Source organism: Borostomias antarcticus, assembly GCF_949987555.1.
Source record: "Borostomias antarcticus genome assembly, chromosome: 3".
Classification (NCBI taxonomy): domain Eukaryota; kingdom Metazoa; phylum Chordata; class Actinopteri; order Stomiiformes; family Stomiidae; genus Borostomias; species Borostomias antarcticus.
The window spans coordinates 33,011,637-33,030,992 of record NC_140236.1 but is presented as its reverse complement, the minus strand read 5'-3'; the positions used below and the strand labels follow the sequence as shown (position 1 = coordinate 33,030,992).

The 19,356-nt window shown below is 48.9% G+C and overlaps 1 protein-coding gene across 1 annotated transcript; it reads right to left on the bottom strand.

Moving 5' to 3' along the window:
* Positions 1–316: 316 nt before the first annotated feature.
* Positions 317–16,941, bottom strand: ect2 (epithelial cell transforming 2; the record flags this gene model as incomplete). The annotated part of the gene is made up of 24 exons (XM_084436278.1): positions 317–697; positions 1,523–1,663; positions 1,789–1,896; positions 2,534–2,688; positions 2,916–3,054; positions 4,057–4,176; positions 4,291–4,369; positions 5,116–5,197; positions 5,572–5,668; positions 5,775–5,885; positions 6,054–6,122; positions 6,317–6,436; positions 7,017–7,141; positions 9,358–9,580; positions 9,808–9,870; positions 10,140–10,255; positions 10,639–10,769; positions 12,793–12,866; positions 13,028–13,135; positions 13,363–13,452; positions 14,791–14,973; positions 15,875–15,973; positions 16,490–16,566; positions 16,809–16,941. 24 exons carry the CDS (start codon positions 16,939–16,941, stop codon positions 317–319), a joined length of 3,024 nt encoding a protein of 1,007 aa, XP_084292404.1.
* Positions 16,942–19,356: the final 2,415 nt, after the last annotated feature.

The window sequence follows — 19,356 nt, the reverse complement described above, 5'->3', positions numbered from 1 at the left end:
GAGTAATCTGGATTATTCAAAGGACAGAGGCTCAGTCCCAAACCACCTTCCTAAGACCTCCACCCCCAAATGCACTTGTGGAGATGCCTGGTCAGCTGGCAGATGCGGGCATTGTAATAATAGCTTCAATCTGCCCTCTGAATTGGCTGGCTGGAATCACCACCATATTGCTTCCCCCTTATCCGATCTCCATAAGAGGCTCGCAGAGTGAAAGACAGGAGAAGGTTGATTTGGGAAGGGACCATTAGTGTACCGCGCTAACGAGTTGCTCACTTCGGTACGCCGTGCTGTTGAGCTGGAGGAGGAGGAGCGGAGCCTAGAGCAGGGTCTCTTTGCGAGGACTCATCAGGCCTGCCCGGTGGGGGGGGATGGAGGAGACCAGCAGGTCCCTGCACGCCCCAGAGGGAAGCCTGCCTTTGGGCCGGACCCCCGGACCTCCTGGGAGGCTGGAGACGGAGAGGGTGGGTCGGGACCGGGACTGGGGCTGAGGCTGGAGCAGGGCCGGCTGGCCAGAGCTCGCAGCCTGGCGGGGGAGGCTAGCGGGGGCGGCGTCGGGGCCGGGGCTGCAGGGGGTGCGTATGCAGACAGGTACGCGAGGGCGGGGGGCGGGGTCAAGGGAGTTAGAGCGCTGCACCGTGGCGTTGGAGCTCTTGGAGGCGGAGCTACTGAGGTTGAAGGTGGAGGTAGAGCGAGCGATCTGAAGCGGGGCGGGATATAGACAGACAACGAGATTAACCTCTACAGCTGGACAGAGAACAGAGAGAGAGAGAGAGAGAGAGAGAGAGAGAGAGAGAGAGAGAGAGAGGACACAACTGACAGACAGAAGGCAGAACAGAGAGGAAAGACAGGTAGACAGACAGAAAGACAGGCAGACAGACAGACAGACAGACAGACAGACAGACAGACAGACAGGCAGGCAGACAGACAGGTACAGGCAGTCACAGAAGATGAAGGAACGAACTAACATCAGAGGGTGGATAGTCTCTCTCCAGACTAATGTTCAAATATTACGTTGAATCGCTGCGTTCCTCATATTACATAATAGAGCAGTATACATCACTGTAGCAGCAAATGAGAGACGCTAGCCCAGGTTAGGCATCTATGGGTGGGAACGCCTGATCGCGAAAGTCGCTACTGATTGGTGTCGCAGGGATTCCTGCGAAACCAATGAATTGCCAGGATTTGAGCACCAGATTTTGGGGAGATTGATGGACAGAGCAATAGATGGAGCGATGGACGGAGGAAGGGGACACAATCTGACGGAACGAGGAAGGCGGATGGATTGATGGATGAATGGAGGGATGGATGTAGGGATGGATGGATGGATGGAGGGATGGATGGATGACGGAGGGATGGATCGAGGGATGGATGGATGGAGGGAGGGATGACGGAGCGATCGATGGATGGATGAATGGAGGGATGGATGGAGGGATGGATGGATGGATGGATGGAGGGATGGATGGATGACGGAGCGATGGATGGATGGCGGAGGGATGGAGGGATGACGGAGGGAGAGACGTACCGACAGAGTGGAGCTGCTGCCCATGCGGGCCATGTGCTCAGAGGTCAGGCCGGGACTCTTGTCGTCGGGGGTGCTGCTGGCCAGGAAGGCCCTCTGGAGCACGCGCTTGGGGGTCTTGGTGAAGGAGAAGGCTCTGGTCACCTGAAGAAACACACACACACACACACACCATCGCGTACAATTCGGCATCAGACTCGGCAGCGCCCAGTGCCAGCCACTGACCATACGACTGAAAACGTGGCAGCCAACCACACCGTTGGTTTTACCTTCTTGGAGGTCTTCTTGATGGCGCGGGAAGCCTTGCTGAGAGTGCTGTCCATGTCCTTGGTGCTCACCTGCACCGAGTCCGGCTCCGTGTCCTGGATCAGGTCCTCCTGTTCACAACACAATCACATGAGGAAAAACCCTCCGGGATCCTGAGGGGCTGAGCGAGGAGACGTCACACAGCCTTCCCTGGGCTGTGTGAGGCTGACAGGTGGCCAGGGAGAGGGGTGATGGATGGACAGATGGATGGATGGATGGATGTGTGGATGATGGATGGATGGATGTGTGGATGGATGTGTGGATGTGTGGATGGATGGATGTATGTGTGGATCGATAGATAGATGTATGGATGGATGGATGGATGGATGAATGAATGGATGGGTGGGTGGGTGGATGGATGGATGGATTAATGGGTGGATGAATTGATGGATATATGGATGGATGACTGTGGATGGATGGATGGATGGATGGATGGATGGATGGATGGATTAATGGGTGGATGAATTGATGGATATATGGGTGGATGGATGACTGTGGATGGATGGATAGATGGATGTATGGATTAATGGATGTATGTATGGATGATGGATTAATGGGTGGATGAATTGATGGATATATGGATGGATGTATGGGTGGATGGATGACTATGGATGGATGTATGGATGTATGAATGTATGGGTGGATGGATGAGTATGGATGGATGGATGGACCACAGAAGGATAGAGGTCCAGGCGCGTGGGTGCTCACCGCGTCGGCCTTGCAGATGGTGTTGGCGATGTGTCTGCAGAGCATCCTGAGCCAGGAGGTCTTGGGCGTGTCCTCGCCGGTCAGCTGGAAGCTGAACAGGAGGTTCTCCTGCTCGGTGGGGGGGCGCACCACCAGCGCAAACGCGTTCTGACACTCTGGAGGTGGCAGGGGGGGGGTGAGGGGAATGTGTGTGCACGTTAGACAATAAATGTGTGGTATGTGTTGCATGTGTGCAGCCGAAGCGTGTGTATGTGTTGTAGCCGTGTGTGGTGTAGGCGTGTGTGTGTGTATTATAGCCATGTGTGTGTGTGTGTTCTAGCCGTGTGTGTGTGTGTGTGTTCTAGCCGTGTGTGTGTGTTCTAGCCGTGTGTGTGTGTCTCACCCTCGGTGTCCTGCAGGTCCAGCACCTTCCTGATCTGGGACAGCGGCATGAGCATGATGTGTTTGAGACTGGCCGGGGGTCGGGTCTGGCCAAGGGGACTCCTGAACGTGCTGATCACCTTGTGACGCTTCCTGGCGATCTGTTGAGACGCGCGACACACACACCACACACCACACACCACACACCACACCACACACACACACACACACACACACACACACACACACACACACACACACACACACACACACACAGGAAGGAAAGAAGTCCAGTATTGTGGGTAGCCCAGTGGTTAGAGCAGACCGGGCCAGGCCACTTGATAATGATGGCTACTGTTGTGCCCGTGAGCAAGGCACTTAACCCCAACACTAAATCAAAACATTGTACGCCGCTTTGGATAAAAGGGTCTGATAAATTACCAACTTGTAGTGTAGTTCAACATAATATCGATAAGGTTTGAAAAGCCTGGAACAGTACAGTATGTGTCATGATTGTACAGGTTGAGAGAGAGGGAGGTTGAGAGAGAGAAAGGGATGTTGAGAGAGAGGGGGAGGGAGGGAGGAGGGGAGGTTGAAAGAGAGAGGAGGTAGAGAGAGGGAGGGAGTGAGAGAGAGGGAGGGAGGAGGGGAGGTTGAGAGAGGGAGGTAGAGAGAGGGAGGGAGGAGGGGAGGTTGAGAGAGAGAGGGAGGGAGGGAGGAGGGGAGGTTGAGAGAGAGAGGGAGGGAGGAGGGGATGTTGAGAGAGGGAGGTAGAGAGAGGGAGGGAGGAGGTTGAGAGAGAGAGGGAGGGAGGAGGGGAGGTTGAGAGAGAGAGGGAGGGAGGAGGGGAGGTTGAGAGAGAGGGGGAGGGAGGAAGGGATGTTGAGAGAGAGGGGGAGGGAGGTAGAGAGAGGGAGGTTGAGAGAGAGGATGGGAGTGAGGAGGGGATGTTGAGAGAGGGAGGTAGAGAGAGGGAGGGAGGAGGGGAGGTTGAGAGAGAGAGGGAGGGAGGTTGAGAGAGAGGGGGAGGGAGGAGGGGATATTGAGAGAGAGGGGGAGGGAGGTAGAGAGAGGGAGGTTGAGAGAGAGAGGGAGGGAGTGAGAGAGAGACATTAGGGCTGAGTGAAGGGATGACGGGGGAGATAAACCATGGTGTACTGTACCTCCAGACAGTCGTTGAAGAGGAAGAGGGTGACGATCTCTCCGCGGTCACAGGGCTTGTCTCCCAGGGCGATGGTCTCCACGCGGTGGACCAGGCTGCGATGGGAGGACAGCAGGTTGGCCTGGAGGACGAGGAGGACGAGGAGGACAGGAAGAGAAGAGAGAAGCATGAGCAGACCGTCCAGAGCTGACCCTTGTCCAGAACGGAAAGAAACAAACGGACCAACTGGACTCACAGGGCAGCCGTCCACCTCGTACACCACATCAAAGATCTGCTTCTGCCCCTCCGTCTTCCTCTTGTCTTCATTGATGTGACTGGGGGGAGGGAGGCAGAGAGAGAGAGACAGGGAGAGAGAGACAGACAGAGAGAGAGAGACAGAGAGAGAGAGAGAGACAGGGATTGAAATAACAAAAGCATCAATGTAGATCAGAGAGAAATGGCAGTTCGGGGAGCAGCGAGACGAAAAAGGAAAATTCCCCAGGCTGCTCCAGTCTAGAGATGTGAAATAAAATCGATACAGCAATTCATCGCGATATTTTTTCCGCGATACTATATACATTTTCCGTGGAACAGTATCAATACAGTAAAGAAAATAATTTTTTTTTGCACAAGGAAAATATACCGAACGAGACAGGGAATATAGATAAAGGAAATGAAAGATAGAATTCAGTCATAGATACATTATTCAGTCATAGATACATTATTCATGTTTCAAATTTCATAGATACATTATTCAGTCATAGATACATTATTCATGTTTCAAATTTCATTTCATACTCTTGAAGCACTGAGGTAAAATGGGTTTTCATTCTCTCCTTACATTCCCTCCGCCCTCAGGATCACCTCCAGGGAGCGGGAGATGGAGTTGTATTTATAAAAAGTCAGCAAATCATGTAGAGTATCGCGACGTATCGCAATATGTACTGTATCGCATCACAATGTATCGTGATACGTATTGTATCGTGACCCATGTATCGCGATACATAGTGTATCGTGGGATCCTTGTCAATACTCCAGTCGTGATGTCAGTGTTCTAGTGCTGCGGCCAGTGGAGACTCACGTCATGACCTCCTTGAGGGACTCGATGGCCCGCGCCAGGGTCATCTTGTCAGGGTTGTCATCCGTCGTGTGCTTCTTTATATCTGCAGGGAGGAGAGGGAGGGAGGAGGAATCCGGTGAGAGAGAGAGGGAGTTCAATTTGGGAAAGTTGCAGAACATTGAACAAGCAACCAAAGCTTCGACAAACTGGACTGTGTTACCGTCGAGCAGCATAGCTACACTAGGCAGTGTTTATACAGAGTGTGTGTGTGTGTGTGTGTGTGTGTGTGTGTGTGTGTGTGTGTTACGGTCGAGCAGCATAGCTACACTAGGCAGTGTTTATACAGAGTGTGTGTGTGTGTATGTATGTGTGTGTATGTGTTACCGTTGAGTAGCATAGCTACACTAGGCAGTGTTTATACAGAGTGTGTGTGTGTGTGTGTGTGTGTGTGTGTGTGTGTGTGTTTGTGTGTGTTACCGTTGAGTAGCAGGGCTACACTAGGCAGTCTCTGTACAGGGCGGATGAGCAGCTCAACCAGTGTCTGACGGCCACACTCTGGCTTTGACTGGTTGATCTGGGAGCAATAACACAAAGGGTTAGAAACACACACACACGCACGCACGCACACACACGCACGCACACACACACATGCACGCGCACACACGCGCTGAGCTGCTGACCTTGAGGAAGGCGTGGAACCTTGGCTTCTGCTTCTCACACCTGACGATGGTTTCTTTGCTCATCTCAAAGAAGTTGACGAAGGGAGGGTAGGCCTTCACCAACTCCTTAGACTGGTTTAAAACACACACACACACACACGCACACGTTGTGGGAGGGAGCAATACACATGAGCGCCAACAACAATGGGCAGAGAGTGAAATTCAATCCTGAACAGACGTTGTACTCGGTGACGAAATACAGCATCAGTCTCTATGGTCACACTATTAGCAGCTACTCACGTATTTGAGGATGATGTCTCCCACACTCTTGTCCTCTGACCAGTCCATCACCAGCTCCTCCAGGTCAGCCTACAACAAACAAACATAAACAACAACGGGAAGATAAACGACAACAAAACTGAGAACAGCACACGCCTCAAAGCTGGAGTTCAGATAGTAAACAGAAGTCTGCAAACAAATGAAGGCGGTGATTGGCTGAGGTCAAAGGTCAAATAACCGACTGGAGGTGGCGAGCTCTTGCGTGAAGGAGAAGCCCCACCCACCTTTATTCTGGTGTGTACGTCGTAGATTTCTGGGATGCTGCCGAATATGGTCTTAATTTCCTCCTGGGCCAGGATGGGCCCGCCCACCTGCCCCTCCTTCTCCAGCGGGAGCTTGAAGAGCTGCAGAAAACAGACGTTTCAGACGAGACGGGTACACATAGTGAGGTGAGAGGTGGGAGAGACGGAGGACAGCGTCGCCCACGAGGTCACCTCCTTAAAATAGACTCCAACAGCAGCTCGGAACAAAGATGGACGTTAGCTAGCTTTGTTTGCCGTCTTTTGTATGTCGCACACAAAAGAGGTTGCGAAGAAATCCTCTGGGAATGTGTGTACAACTGATTTAATGAGACACAAATACGACGGAAATGCTAATAAAACAGTATTACTAAATTTTCACTTTGTTACACAGGGAGCTGCCATCTAGTTCCACAGCGAACTGGGGGTAGTGGTAAGTGATACTGTACGAGTTCACGAGTGGAGAAAAGTCGAGAGGGGCGTTCCAGTTAAAACTGCGAGGAGTATCTCGTAAATCATAACTTCCCGAACCAAATGGAACGCAGCAACAGGTACACGCACACACAAACACACGTGTGCTTATAGGAGGCGGCGTAGCGTGGTCAGGGTCTCTTCTCAGGGGGCGACCGGCCCATGGCGGCAGGTGTGATCAGCCGTGGTCGGGGGGCAGCCAGAGCCTGCTCACCTGCAGCACGGTAGAGAGGATGTCCACGTAGTTGCTCTCCGTCTGGTAGAGCTCCTTGGAGACCTGCCACCTGGCTGACTGCTTGGCCTGGGCCGGCCCCGTGCTCTTCGACGGCCTGGAACCCTCTGGAGAACCGCAAACGCAAGAACAACAGTTAAGAAAAACGTGTTTGTGCCGCTTATCTTTCTGAACTGATATACTACATATGTGGATTGTCTGTACAGAGGACGGAAGAACAATACGATATCTGACATTTGTTATTTTAAATTCAGGGTTCCCACTTCAAATGTCAAATTCCCTGACGTTCAGTGACTAAAAAGCTGAATTTCCATGACCTGTAATGAACGGAAAAACTGTTGCAAGCGGGAAGGGGATAAATAGGTGCTGAAAAATCAAGTAACCATAACAACCGCTCACGCAATACGGGAAACGAGTGAGATAAGTTGATGATGAAAAATGGGCTACTGCATAAAAATATTACATTCTGATAAATGGCAACTAAAATGTAAGCATGCTACAAACAAAATCCCCTGATATTCTATGACATAAAATAATAACTAAAATAATAAAATCTCCTGACATTACGTCTGGAATAAATAAATAAAAAATCCATGATATTCCAGAAATTCCATGATCAGTGGGAACCCTGTGAATCTGTGACTGAGTGTAATCGAATCTAATCGACCTGGACTGTCCTGACGCTCGCCGAGACACACCGCCTCCTGGGAAATTGAGTCTACCATCCAGGAGGAGGAGGCCTCCATGTCTGTAGGCTGGGGTAGCTGGTGGTGGGGGCCGACGCCCCCAGGGGTCCCTGGCTCCCGCAGGGGGGTGCTAGTGTGCTGGAAGGAGCAGTCCCTCCCTATGTCCGTACTACTACTCCTCCTCCTCCTCTCTCTGGCGCTCGTCCTCCTCCTCCTGCTGCTGCTGCTGTTGTAGGCCTCTCCTCCTCTCCCTCTCCTACACCTGCTGCTGCTCCCTACGCTGGCCTCTGCAACACACCGGCAGCAGTCAGACCCTCAACCTCACCCTGGAGCCCTGAGCACTCAAGGTCAAAGGGCGACATTTTCGACTGAACTGGGGGTTCCAAGCTCCGCAAAATACACTATATGGACAAAAGTATTGGGCCACTTAAACATTACACCTACAGGAGCTTTTATGACATCCCATTCTAAATTCATAGGCATTAATCTGGAGTTGGTCCCTCCTTTGCAGCTATAACAGCTTCCACTCTTCTGGGAAGGCTTTCTACAAGATTTTGGAGTGTGTCTGTGGGAATTTTGCCCATTCATCCAGAAGAGCATTTGTGAGGTCAGACACTCAAATTGGATGAGAGAGCCTTACATCACCAAGCGCAATGCCAAGTGTCGGTTGGAGTGTTGTAAAGTACGTCACCACTGGACTCTGGAGCAGTGGAAACGTGTTCTGTGGATTGATGAATCCTCTATCTGGCAGTCTGATGGACGAGTCTGGGTTTGGTGAATGCCAGGAGAACGTTACTTGCCTGACTGCATTTTGCAAACTGCCGTTTGTGGAGGAGGGATAACGGTCTGGGGTTGTTTTTCTGGGGTTCGCCTAGGCCCCTTAGTTCCAGTGAAGGGAAATGTTAATGCTTCAGCTGACCAAGACATGTTGGACAATTCTATGCTTCCATCTTTGTGGGAACAGTTTGGGGAAGGCCCTTTTCTGTTCCAGCATGACTGTGCCCCAGTGCACAAAACAAGGTCTATAAAGGCATGGTTGGGTGAGGTTGGTGTGGAAGAACTTGACTGGCCTGCACAGAGCCCTGACCTCAACCCCATCAAACACCTTTGGGATGAACTAGAATGGAGATTGCGAGCTAGGTCCTCTCGTCCAATATCAGTGTCTGACCTTCTGGATGAATGGGCAAAAATTCCCACAGACACACTCCAAAATCTTGTAGAAAGCCTTCCCAGAAGAGTGGAAGCTGTTATAGCTGCAAAGGGGGGATCAACTCCATATTAATGCCTATGAATTTAGAATGGGATGTCATAAAAGCCCCTGTAGGTGAAATGTGTAGGTGACCCAATACGTTTGTCCATATACATTTGACTCCGAAGAGCTTCTGAGCCACCTCCACTACACGGATATGGCCAACATTGACCTGTCAGCGCCCTAAGACTCTAAATCAAGCACACCTAAAGCACCTGACAGTCAAGTATTTGACCCGGATGTGGTTCTGACCTGGGGGCATACGCCTCTCTGCACATTCGGGACCGTTCCACTGGCGTCACTGAACTGGGTTCACTAAATCTGGCGCACCCCAAAATACAACCGGTGTGTGTGTGGCGGGGGGGGGGGGGGGGGGGCGTGTTCTGACCTGCCAGGGCCTTGCAGGTCTCGGGCGTGTTGGATATGTCCAGCAGGGAGCCCATGGACATGGAGTGCTCCGCCGACGGCCTCTTGCGGGGCGGGAAGGGCGAGATCTCCGTCTCCTTGGTGATCTGCGCCAGCGTGTCCCGCAGGCGGCGGCGCTTGCGGTTGCTGTTGGGCGTGTTGAGGGAGAGGAGCGACACGGCCTTCTTCATCACCGGACTGTCCATCTGGGGATGGGAGGGATGGGGAGAGAGGGAGGGTAAAAAAGAAAGATGTAGGGCGGAAAACAGGGATGGGGGAGAGGGAGGGGGTGGAAGAGGAGGTTGGGAAAGAGAGAGAGGGAGCGGTGGGGGGGGGTAAAAGATAGGGAGGAATCGAGGGAGAAAGGTGTGATGTGCAGCTCTTTCCGGCTTGAGGGTAGAGTTGAGTTTGGGATGGTTCCTCCAGACCTTACCCTCTCATAGGAGTACATGGACTCCCCGGCTCTAGCGTCCATCTGGATACTGCCCCAGAACCACTGCACCAGACATAGGAGGGAGGGAGAGGGAGAGAGACAGATAGAGAGAGTAGGGAGGAGAAAAGAAAGCAAGAGAGACGAAGAGAGAGGAGAAGAGAAAGTGGAGAAAGAAAAGAGTTACTTGTCTAATGGAAAGGCAAAGTATATCATATTTCTTCTTCTAAAAAAAGGTCTTGTCAATAGCAATACAACTCCTGCTCTAGTTGAGGTCTGTGGCTCAGGATGTCATGTCTGGGTGCTGGAAGGTGGAGGTCCGTGCCGAGGCTCACCTCCTGTTTGACCACGTAGAGCCTCTTGCCCGGTACGAAGGGAAGCTCCTTCACAGAGTTCTCCTCCACAACCATGTGAGTGCACCTCTCATTTCCCACCTCCAGGTAGCGGCCACCTGAGACACACACACACATTCAATTACAGTCATTTAGCTGATGCTTTTATCCAAAGTGACTTACAATAATTGCATTTAACGTAGGAAACTTCAGAACTCACAAGTGCATCTCCTTTCTAAAACAAGTGACTAAGAGCATAATCTAGTGCTGAAGGCAATGTGAAGATTGGAAAACCAAACGCACGCACACACACACACACACACACACACACACACGCACACACACACGCACACACACACGCACACACGCACACACACACACACGCACACACACGCACGCACCATCAATATATGACCATGTGGAAAGTGTACACATGCCACAACATATGGCCATATAGGTCAGGTCTCCTCATCTTCTGAGGTGTTTACAGACAGACACCCACCATGTTTGAGCGTCCTCTCCTCCATGTTGGTCTTCTCCTCCTCGGAGAAGCCCAGGAAACTGAGGACACAGTCCTGGAAGGGCGGAACCTTGAACTCTGTACGGAACTCCTCATCTCCCGCATGGAAGGTGCTAGATCAAAACAACAGACCCACATCAGACGCCAGTGGGCGCAAGTAGGCTTTAAAATGGAACTGGGGAAGAAAAAGCCCAATTCATACATCGTGACACAACCCATGTGAGACAGATTGTTTTGGCTCACTGACTTGGAACGTCTCACAGGCACTGAGCCACCTGGCTCATACCTCCGGAAGTTTCCGGCGGCTCACACCGTGTCACTATGTCTCACAGCTCTGATCGGTTCACTGGCCAGCGGAGGACACACAACCAACGACCAAACGATTTGCGAACGTTTGGAAATACTACGCACCGGCGTGACGGCCCGATCTGACCGCCAACCCAATGAGACCGACATGCGATCGTGAGATTTTTCCCCAAACTGAATAAATACCACACATATGAACTCAAAGCCGCCTAGCTAGCTCCAGCCAAGGCTGCTTGGGGTAAAGCTGAGGTAAACAAACCAGTATGTGGCATTGCGTGCACCACTGTTCAATCCACTCTCCAGAATAGCTTCCTAACTTAACATGCCTTTACCCAACTCAAACTGTCACTAAATTCATCTAAGACAAAGGCCATGTGGTTCCACCGGAAGGGTGCTCCTTCCCCTTCACCGTTAAACATCACTACCTCTGAGGGAGCCATCCTGGATCACGTCACCACCTATAAATACCTGGGCGTCTGGTTAGACTCCACTCTATCTTTTTCTCACATCTCAAAGCTACAGTCTAAGGTCAAGGCCAAACTAGGCTTCCTCTACAGAAATCGTTCCTCCTTCACCTCCTCCGCCAAACTCACCCTTATCAATATGACCATCCTCCCCACACTTGACTTTGGTGACGCAATATACAGGTCTGCATGTAAGGGCAACAACTCTCCAAACTCGACACTCTTTACCCCTCTGCTATCCGCTTTGCCACAAACGCCCCCTTCAACACGCACCACTGCACTCTTTACTCCCTGTTAAACCGGCCCTCACTACACACCCGACGCAACATTCACTGGCTCACCCTCATCTATAAGACCCTTCTTCACCGGTCACCCCCCTACCTGTCTCGCCTGCTGCATCCTCTCCCTGTCACACACAACACCTGGTCCTCTCTCTACATCCAACTGAAAATACCCAACTCCAAATCCTCTCTGGGTCTTGCATCATTCTAGACTGCTGCTGCCTCGGACTGGAATGCTCTGCAAAAGACTCTAAAACTGGACAAATTCACCTCTATTCCCACCTTCAAAAATGCCATCTCACTCACTCTCGCCGATTCGTGTAAATGCTTTCCCACCATATAACATCCTCCCTCAGTTGTTATGCCATTCATTCCATTTGTACTCCTCTTCTGTGTTATGCCCGTTTTACCACGCCTGTGTGATGCTCTGTGTTGTGTTCTGTGTAATTGTATGCTGCATGTTATGTTATATTTGTGTTGTGATGCTTCAATGTGTGCCGTCTTAACTGTTTTTTTCAACTGTCCTGCGTGATTGCTGAAGAGTTTGTAGTGGTGATGCTTAGTTGTATGCTGTATGCTCCATAGGTATTGTGATGCTTCCATGTATGCCGTCTTTAACTGTCTTTTAACTGTCTTGCATGTTTGCTGATAATTTGCTGCTGCTGTATGTCTGTGCTGGTGATTGCTCATTGTAGTGTTGCATGTTGTTTTATATACGTGATGTGTCAATGTATGCTGTTTTTCTTCAACTGTCTTATATTTAACCTTGTTTTATTTTTTCAGCCCCCTAACCCCCGTTCCCTCAAGAGGCTTTTTGCTTTTTGCCAGGCCGCCTTTGAAAATAAGAACTTGTTCTTAAATGCCTGCCTGGTTAAATAAAATAAAATAAAATAAACGGTGCAGCTTGTACAGTACATTGCCATGGACACAGGACGCTCGTCAGTGAGCCGATCTATTGAGTATAAATACCCAGAGCTATGAGCTATGAGCCGACTTATGAGGTATAAACCAGGCTTAAGTGCATACATATCATGGGATGTGTCCGTCACCAGGGAAACGAGCCGGCGGCGTGCGTGTGGACTCACATGTCGTCTCTGCGCTCCCAGGCCTTGTGGATCCAGGTCGGGGTGAGGATGGGCGTCCCCATACACACCGCCAGCTGTGGCGGAGATGGAGGGATGACGAGGAGAGAGAGGGGAGAGGAAGAGAAAAAGGAGAGACGTAAAGATAGAGTCTTCTCTATAGAACTGAGGACAAGCGACTGCAAGCCAGGCTGATAGGACAGCGGAGGAGGAGGGGGGGGGGGGGTAAATAGCCCACCTTGTACTTCTCTCCCTTGGTGGAGTAGGCGATGAGGTGAGAGACCTTGGTGCTGAAGTCCTTCTTGATGATGCCGCCCATGTGATGCACCAGGTTCACCAGGTTTTTCTGCGCCAGACAGAAGCACGTGAGAAATAAACAGAGGTCTCCGTTCGGCGCTGCCGAAAACAAACAGAAATGATCGCGAAATAACGTCCGAAATCCAGCTAATAAGTCTCTCACAGACGCTCAATTCAACGTTCAACGATAAAAACGTCAACGCCTACAATTTGGCATTATCAAACCCCGAGACAATACAATGAGAGGAGTGTTGTGGTGAGCTGGGCGTGACTCACCACCTCCTCCGTGTTCCTGAAGCCCGTCAGACAGAGAGACAGGTTCAGCATGGTGGTGGAGTAGAGGGGCCGCGAGGAGAACGGGAGAGGCTGTAGACACACACACACGCACGCACGCACACACACGCAGGTACGCACTCACACGCAGGCACGCACACGCACACACACACAGGCACACACAGGCATGCACACACACACACGCACACACACACGCACACACACACAGGCACACACACACAATGAGGGTTGTTGCCAAACTAGTAACATCAGACAGATTGCTCAAAGCAAGGTTAGAGGAGGGGGAGGGAGGGGAGCAGATAACTATAATGACGTCCGTCCGTCCGTCCGTCCGTCCGTCGCACGGTTATCTGGAGAACCCTGTATGTTGCTATGCGGCAGGTGCGTGGCTCAGGGCTGAAGGAAGTCCAGCGTTCCGTGTGAAGATGTTTAGATGAGCGACTCTCGAACTGAGGGCGCTGTGCCAGGAAAAAGTAGTCCTGCGCGGCAGGATACACTCCTGTTCCAGTGCGACAGTCAATCCCATACACCATGCCTTACAATGCTACGAGGAGCTAGCTAGCTACAGATAGCCTGACATTAGCATTCTAGCTTACTAGGAATATAAGGAGCCTGAAGATGGGGCTATGCTCCACAGTTAGCAATGCTACAGAGACAAAGCAGTATACCACCATTATAGAACCGTGTGTAATGGCAGGGGGCTTTGTGAATTAACCATTTACAATTTAGTTTAGTTGAATGTAGCCTATACTAAATTAGCAATTAGAAGAGTTCTCATTTCTGTCTCCTGTCTCTTAAAGGTATCATGCCATCAAAAAAGCATTTTCATCATGGGAAGCTGCATAGGAAAAAAGTACAACAATGCATGGCTATTGTGTCCAGTATTTGCCTTTGAAACGAAACAGTATGTCTGTCTCAAGTCTCTTAAAGGGGCTATGCCATCAAAAATGCATCTTCAGGTACTCCATTACAGAATAATTTTTAGACGTACTTGCACCTCACCCCATTGCTAAGGATTATCTTGTTAGTGTAAGACAACGTGTCTTCTGCTGGCAAACCATTAAAATAATTGGAGAAGCCATATGGATGATCCATATTCCTATCCTATGTTGTCAATTGACGCCTGACACTGCTGTCACTTTCTGCAGCAAAAAAAATCTCTATTGAGTTTCTTTGCTCAAAAGACTTTGAAGGGGAGTTGTTTTAGGTAGCCTAGTGTGAGTAAATGTATTTTAGTGCATTTAAGAAAAAAAAAAAAAAAAACCAACAATAGCCTTTAAGGGATGTGTTAAGAGTTACAGGCACAGGTGCCGACAGGCATTGCACTAGGTTTTTTTAAATTATTAAAACACAGTTCAGTTTGGCAAGCCTCTCCTCTCTTCTGCTGTCGTCTGTCTGTACAGTCCTCACCTCCTCTCTGCTGGCAGAGTGCAGGATCACTGGAGGCCCGACAATCCGGTTGTCGTGTTTGTACAGGTAGCTGTAGTCAGGGGAGTTGAAGTCTGCCAGCACAAAAACCGTCTCGAACTCTGCATTCTCGCCGTCTCCAAACTCTCGGACGTCGTCCGTCTTTAGGCAAGGTGTGTTGATGTCCTGGGGGGAGAGGCTATTGTGAGTAGGAGATACCACACCGTTTCTCAAACACACACATACACACTCTCTCACAGATGCACTCTCTCTCCCTCACACACACATTGACAGAAGACGGATCATTAGCATGTTATGGTAAGTACAGTTAATAAAAAATGTTCTGTTACAGTTAATACAAATAAAAATCATAGTACAGTGTCCTCACAGGAACGATTAGAATCACACTCAGGGGCTTGAATGAAGAGAAAAGTAATCTCAAGCATTCATGGCAGACACACACACGCACACTCACACGGACGGACACTCACACGGACGGACACTCACACGGACGGACACACACACACCGACCATGATGAAATTGCACAATACGGCATGAAACTTCAATCTACTTTAGACTGTACTTGAATCAACGGATCAATTAATCAATTCAATGAAGAATTACAATATTTAAAATCAGGAAGACTTTACATTGATGAAGGATGAAATTACATTTGGTACTTGTAAACTGTAAAATATTAAAATATATGCCGAGAATTAGTTCCATCATGTGACAGAGGACAAAGCATTATACAATACACACACCAACCCATGTGGACAGTGATTGAGATGATATTGTTAAAGACGTGTAGGTTTAGTTTGGACACAACGGGGTAGTTTCCCAGGGTTATATTACGACGAACCTGTCTAGGAAGCCATCCCTAAGTGTTAAAGAAGAACATCTGTACATGTTACCACTGAGATTAGCCACAATCAGATTAGATTACCCACCAAATCATATTGCCCCTCAGTTGGTCATGCAATTGTGAACACGCCACCTGTGTGGATTATAAAAGCCATGCATGCAGTGCTCCCCTAGTCTGTAGACAGACAGGTGTGTGTGTATATATATATATACATACTATACCATATTGACTATTGACTTAATCATGAGTTTTTCCCCGGCCTCGCAGCCCGGCTCCCCTCCCTTAATCTTTACCACAGGGACCTCCATCACTCTGATGGCCTGCAGGACAAATCCATTTGATCAACGTTAGCCTGGTGACTGGCCATCCCTGGTCAAGTCATCGTTATTCACGTGTGACATTTCTGTCTTAAGACTACAGGCTCACCGTCCCTGCTGAATAAAGGAATACATGAAAATGAACTGAGATGAAGCAGTACGTTGGGAGGAGTGACGTCGCTCTGCTTGGCTGGTGACGCACACCTATGATATTGACACTCATCCAACAGGGAGTCGGGTGACAACTGCCTACACACAGCTGCACTAACTCCTAGCCAGCTAGCCATGACTCCATCGCTGAGGACACAAGGCTAGAAGGGAATTATTGATTAATGAGGGAGATTTCTAGAGAAACATCCAAGTGGCCATGTCAACTATCGATGCTATAACTATTACAACCAATACTATAATACAATATCATTGAAGACAAGACTATGATGCAAGAGTCCAGTTGGTTGGTCAACTAGAGCCACAGGTTCGAAACCAGGCTGGGAGGTGGGAGGGGGGGTGCAAGAGTACCTGTAGTGCTTTGACAAGTGCTCCGTTCCTGCCTGCTTCTCCCACCAGCACGACCCTAGTCTCCACCCTGGGCAAGTCTGTGAGAGAGAAGGGAGTGCAGCACAGGCAGGGGTAAGACAGGGGCCCTCAGGGGGTCATGTGAAAGCAATTACGTTAAAATAACTAGCATTTTATTTGGGAGTTGCAGTCTGAAGTGAGGGTGGGAGTTGATCTGTAAACTGATTGATTTGAGGAGAAGATAAACATGCGTTCCTGTATTTGTCAGTCTCTACAGAGTGAGTGTGTGTGTGTGCGTGTGTGTGTACTTATAGATACTAACCTTCCATGTCTTCTGAGGTCAGGCCTAGGAGCGTGTGGTCCCTCGTGGTGTCAGCCATCCTGGAGTCATAGACGGACGAGTCCGCCAACAGACTACGAGCTGTTGCCAAGGTAAGGATGCTGCTGTCAGCCATGACACCACGTCAGGCCCTGGTGACTGCACAGTCCAGTCCAGGCAGCCAAAGGTTTGAGAGAGAGAGAGAGAGAGAGAGAGAGAGAGACAGAGAGAGAGCATGTAGAGGGGGTAACAGAAAGAGAGTGGGGCTAACTGTCAAACCAACCTTATAGACAATGAGATGGATGGCCCATTTTGCTTGCGAAGCCAAATAAGAAGAAAGCCAGCTAACTGCTTCTAGGTTCCCCTGTAAAGTGGACCTCTATGTCTCTGTATGTTGTTTTAAGATTGTTTTTAAATTGTCCCACAATTCTTCAAGTTTCTACTTGTAGAGTGCTACTTTCAAGCACTTTTTTGTTCCGAAAGGTCAAAAGGAGTCTAGACAGAGTCAAGCCTGACTCTGGCTGGCAGCAGGATAAACCTCAGAACCAATCAGAGCAGGACGATGAAGCGAACTGACAATAACGTTAACTAACCAGCTTGTGCCAACTATTAGGATATATAGATATGTAATGTATCGGCGAATTTAGATTATTTTTACTAGCATTTCGCCACTAGTTACGGAACACCTATCACCTTCAGCTAGCTATCATGTCTAACCATCTACTTCCATGAATGTTTAGCTGCTAACAATGCTGCTAGCTAACTAGATAGTTGTCTAACCAGCCAGGCTTTGTTGGCGACGTTGCCTGTCTGCGTGTAGCTATCTAGCTAACTCTAGCAAGCTAGCTAATTAGCCATGTTGTTGCTAACGTATACTAAAAACAGAAACGTCACATAACTTACCAATATGTCAAAACAATGGAAATATCAGGCAAAAAAGCAACCTGATAAGGAAAGTAGCAAACGTTCACCCAGCTCGTAAACCTGCTGGTCGACCAGTTCAGCAACCTGAGAGTTAATTTGCGACACAAACGCGATAGCTGGCACGCAGATTTGATCCTGACTCTGCAAAACAGTGTCGAGCGACTTAACTATCAATCATGAGCAAAATTATACAAAGTATCCTAATGCATCTTGTAATCTCTGCAACGTCAACTTCGATTTCACAAATCCAGCTAATTTAATTGCTTGACAGCTGTATATCCTCCATCGCCGCACACTGTACTCGGTGTTCAACCTGCGGCTCGGTCTGAATTCAAAAAGCAAAGCAAACAAGGCAGCCGTGCGCCCATTGGCCGCTAGTAGAGGAATCCCAGCGGAAGCGGTGCTGTGAGGCCGCGGATTGGCTCGTTGATTCAAACTAGGATGCGCATCGAGGGAGTAGCCAGTAGTCTACTGATCCAGGATCTGTTGTGGTTTAGTTCCCATAACGATGGAGTCTTTATGTGAGTCGGAGTTGAAGTGGAATAAACCGATCAGTGATCAGCCGCAAATTCTGACCCAAATCGTATCACGTATACTGTGACAGATAGGGAGGGTGCAAAGTCTGTTTGCTAAAGTTGTCATTCTTTGGAATGTCTCTGTGTTGGGATTTGGGATAAAGCCCATTCTCCAACTCTACAAAGGGGCCATTTATACAATTAGAAAAGGTACAGTTACTGAAGAAAATGTGTGTGCTTGCTGAAAGCAGGCATACTATGTAGTTTAGATAGATTTAATAGTAGCCTACAATTAATGCAAAAGTATACCAAAAATTGATTTAAAAAAAGTATGAATGGTATCTAAATGAGTATAAAACATATGAGTATAAAACATGAAACGTATAAATGACATCTAAATGTGAGTATAATGCATCAATAATAATTAATAATCACAATGTCATGTAGTATCTACCTGAAAAAAAAGTATCAAGTAGGTACTGAAAATACATTTTCCATTGATAAGTTGAATAGCTCAAAAAACACAAAATTGTATCAACATGAGTGTAAATCAAATTTGAACTGAGTCTGTAGTGCAATGACTGCATGGCAATAAACAGATTCTGATTCTGACTGAAGGAGTATATCTCCCAGAGACATCCATTGAGCTGAGTCTAAATGGTTCTCATGCAAATATGCAGACACGGCTCCCTCTGGATAAGGACATAGGCAGATTTTTCTAAAGAATAACCAGGCCAGGTCAAGTCTGGCTTATGTGCGTGGCTGGCTTGTTAGCTCATGAGCTCACAACAACTAGCAGCAGCTTCTATAACATTAATGGTAGCGGTCAGTGGCACGGTCTTCGCTGGTGGGTGCATGGAGATTGCCCGGTCCGTAGTAGTTCTAGCAGTAGCTGTTACATACAGCTGCAGCAGCTAGCCCACCTCACATTTTCTCCAGGAAATGTACTTTCTAGTTTTTCTATATAATTTCAACAGAAATGCTGCATGTTTGTCATAGAAATAAAGCAAATTTTCTGTTGATTTTTTGTGTGTGTTTATTTATATAGGCCTGTAATAGCTTTAAATTAGTATAAAAAGCACTTCGGGAAATCCCGGGATTTCCCGGGAAGA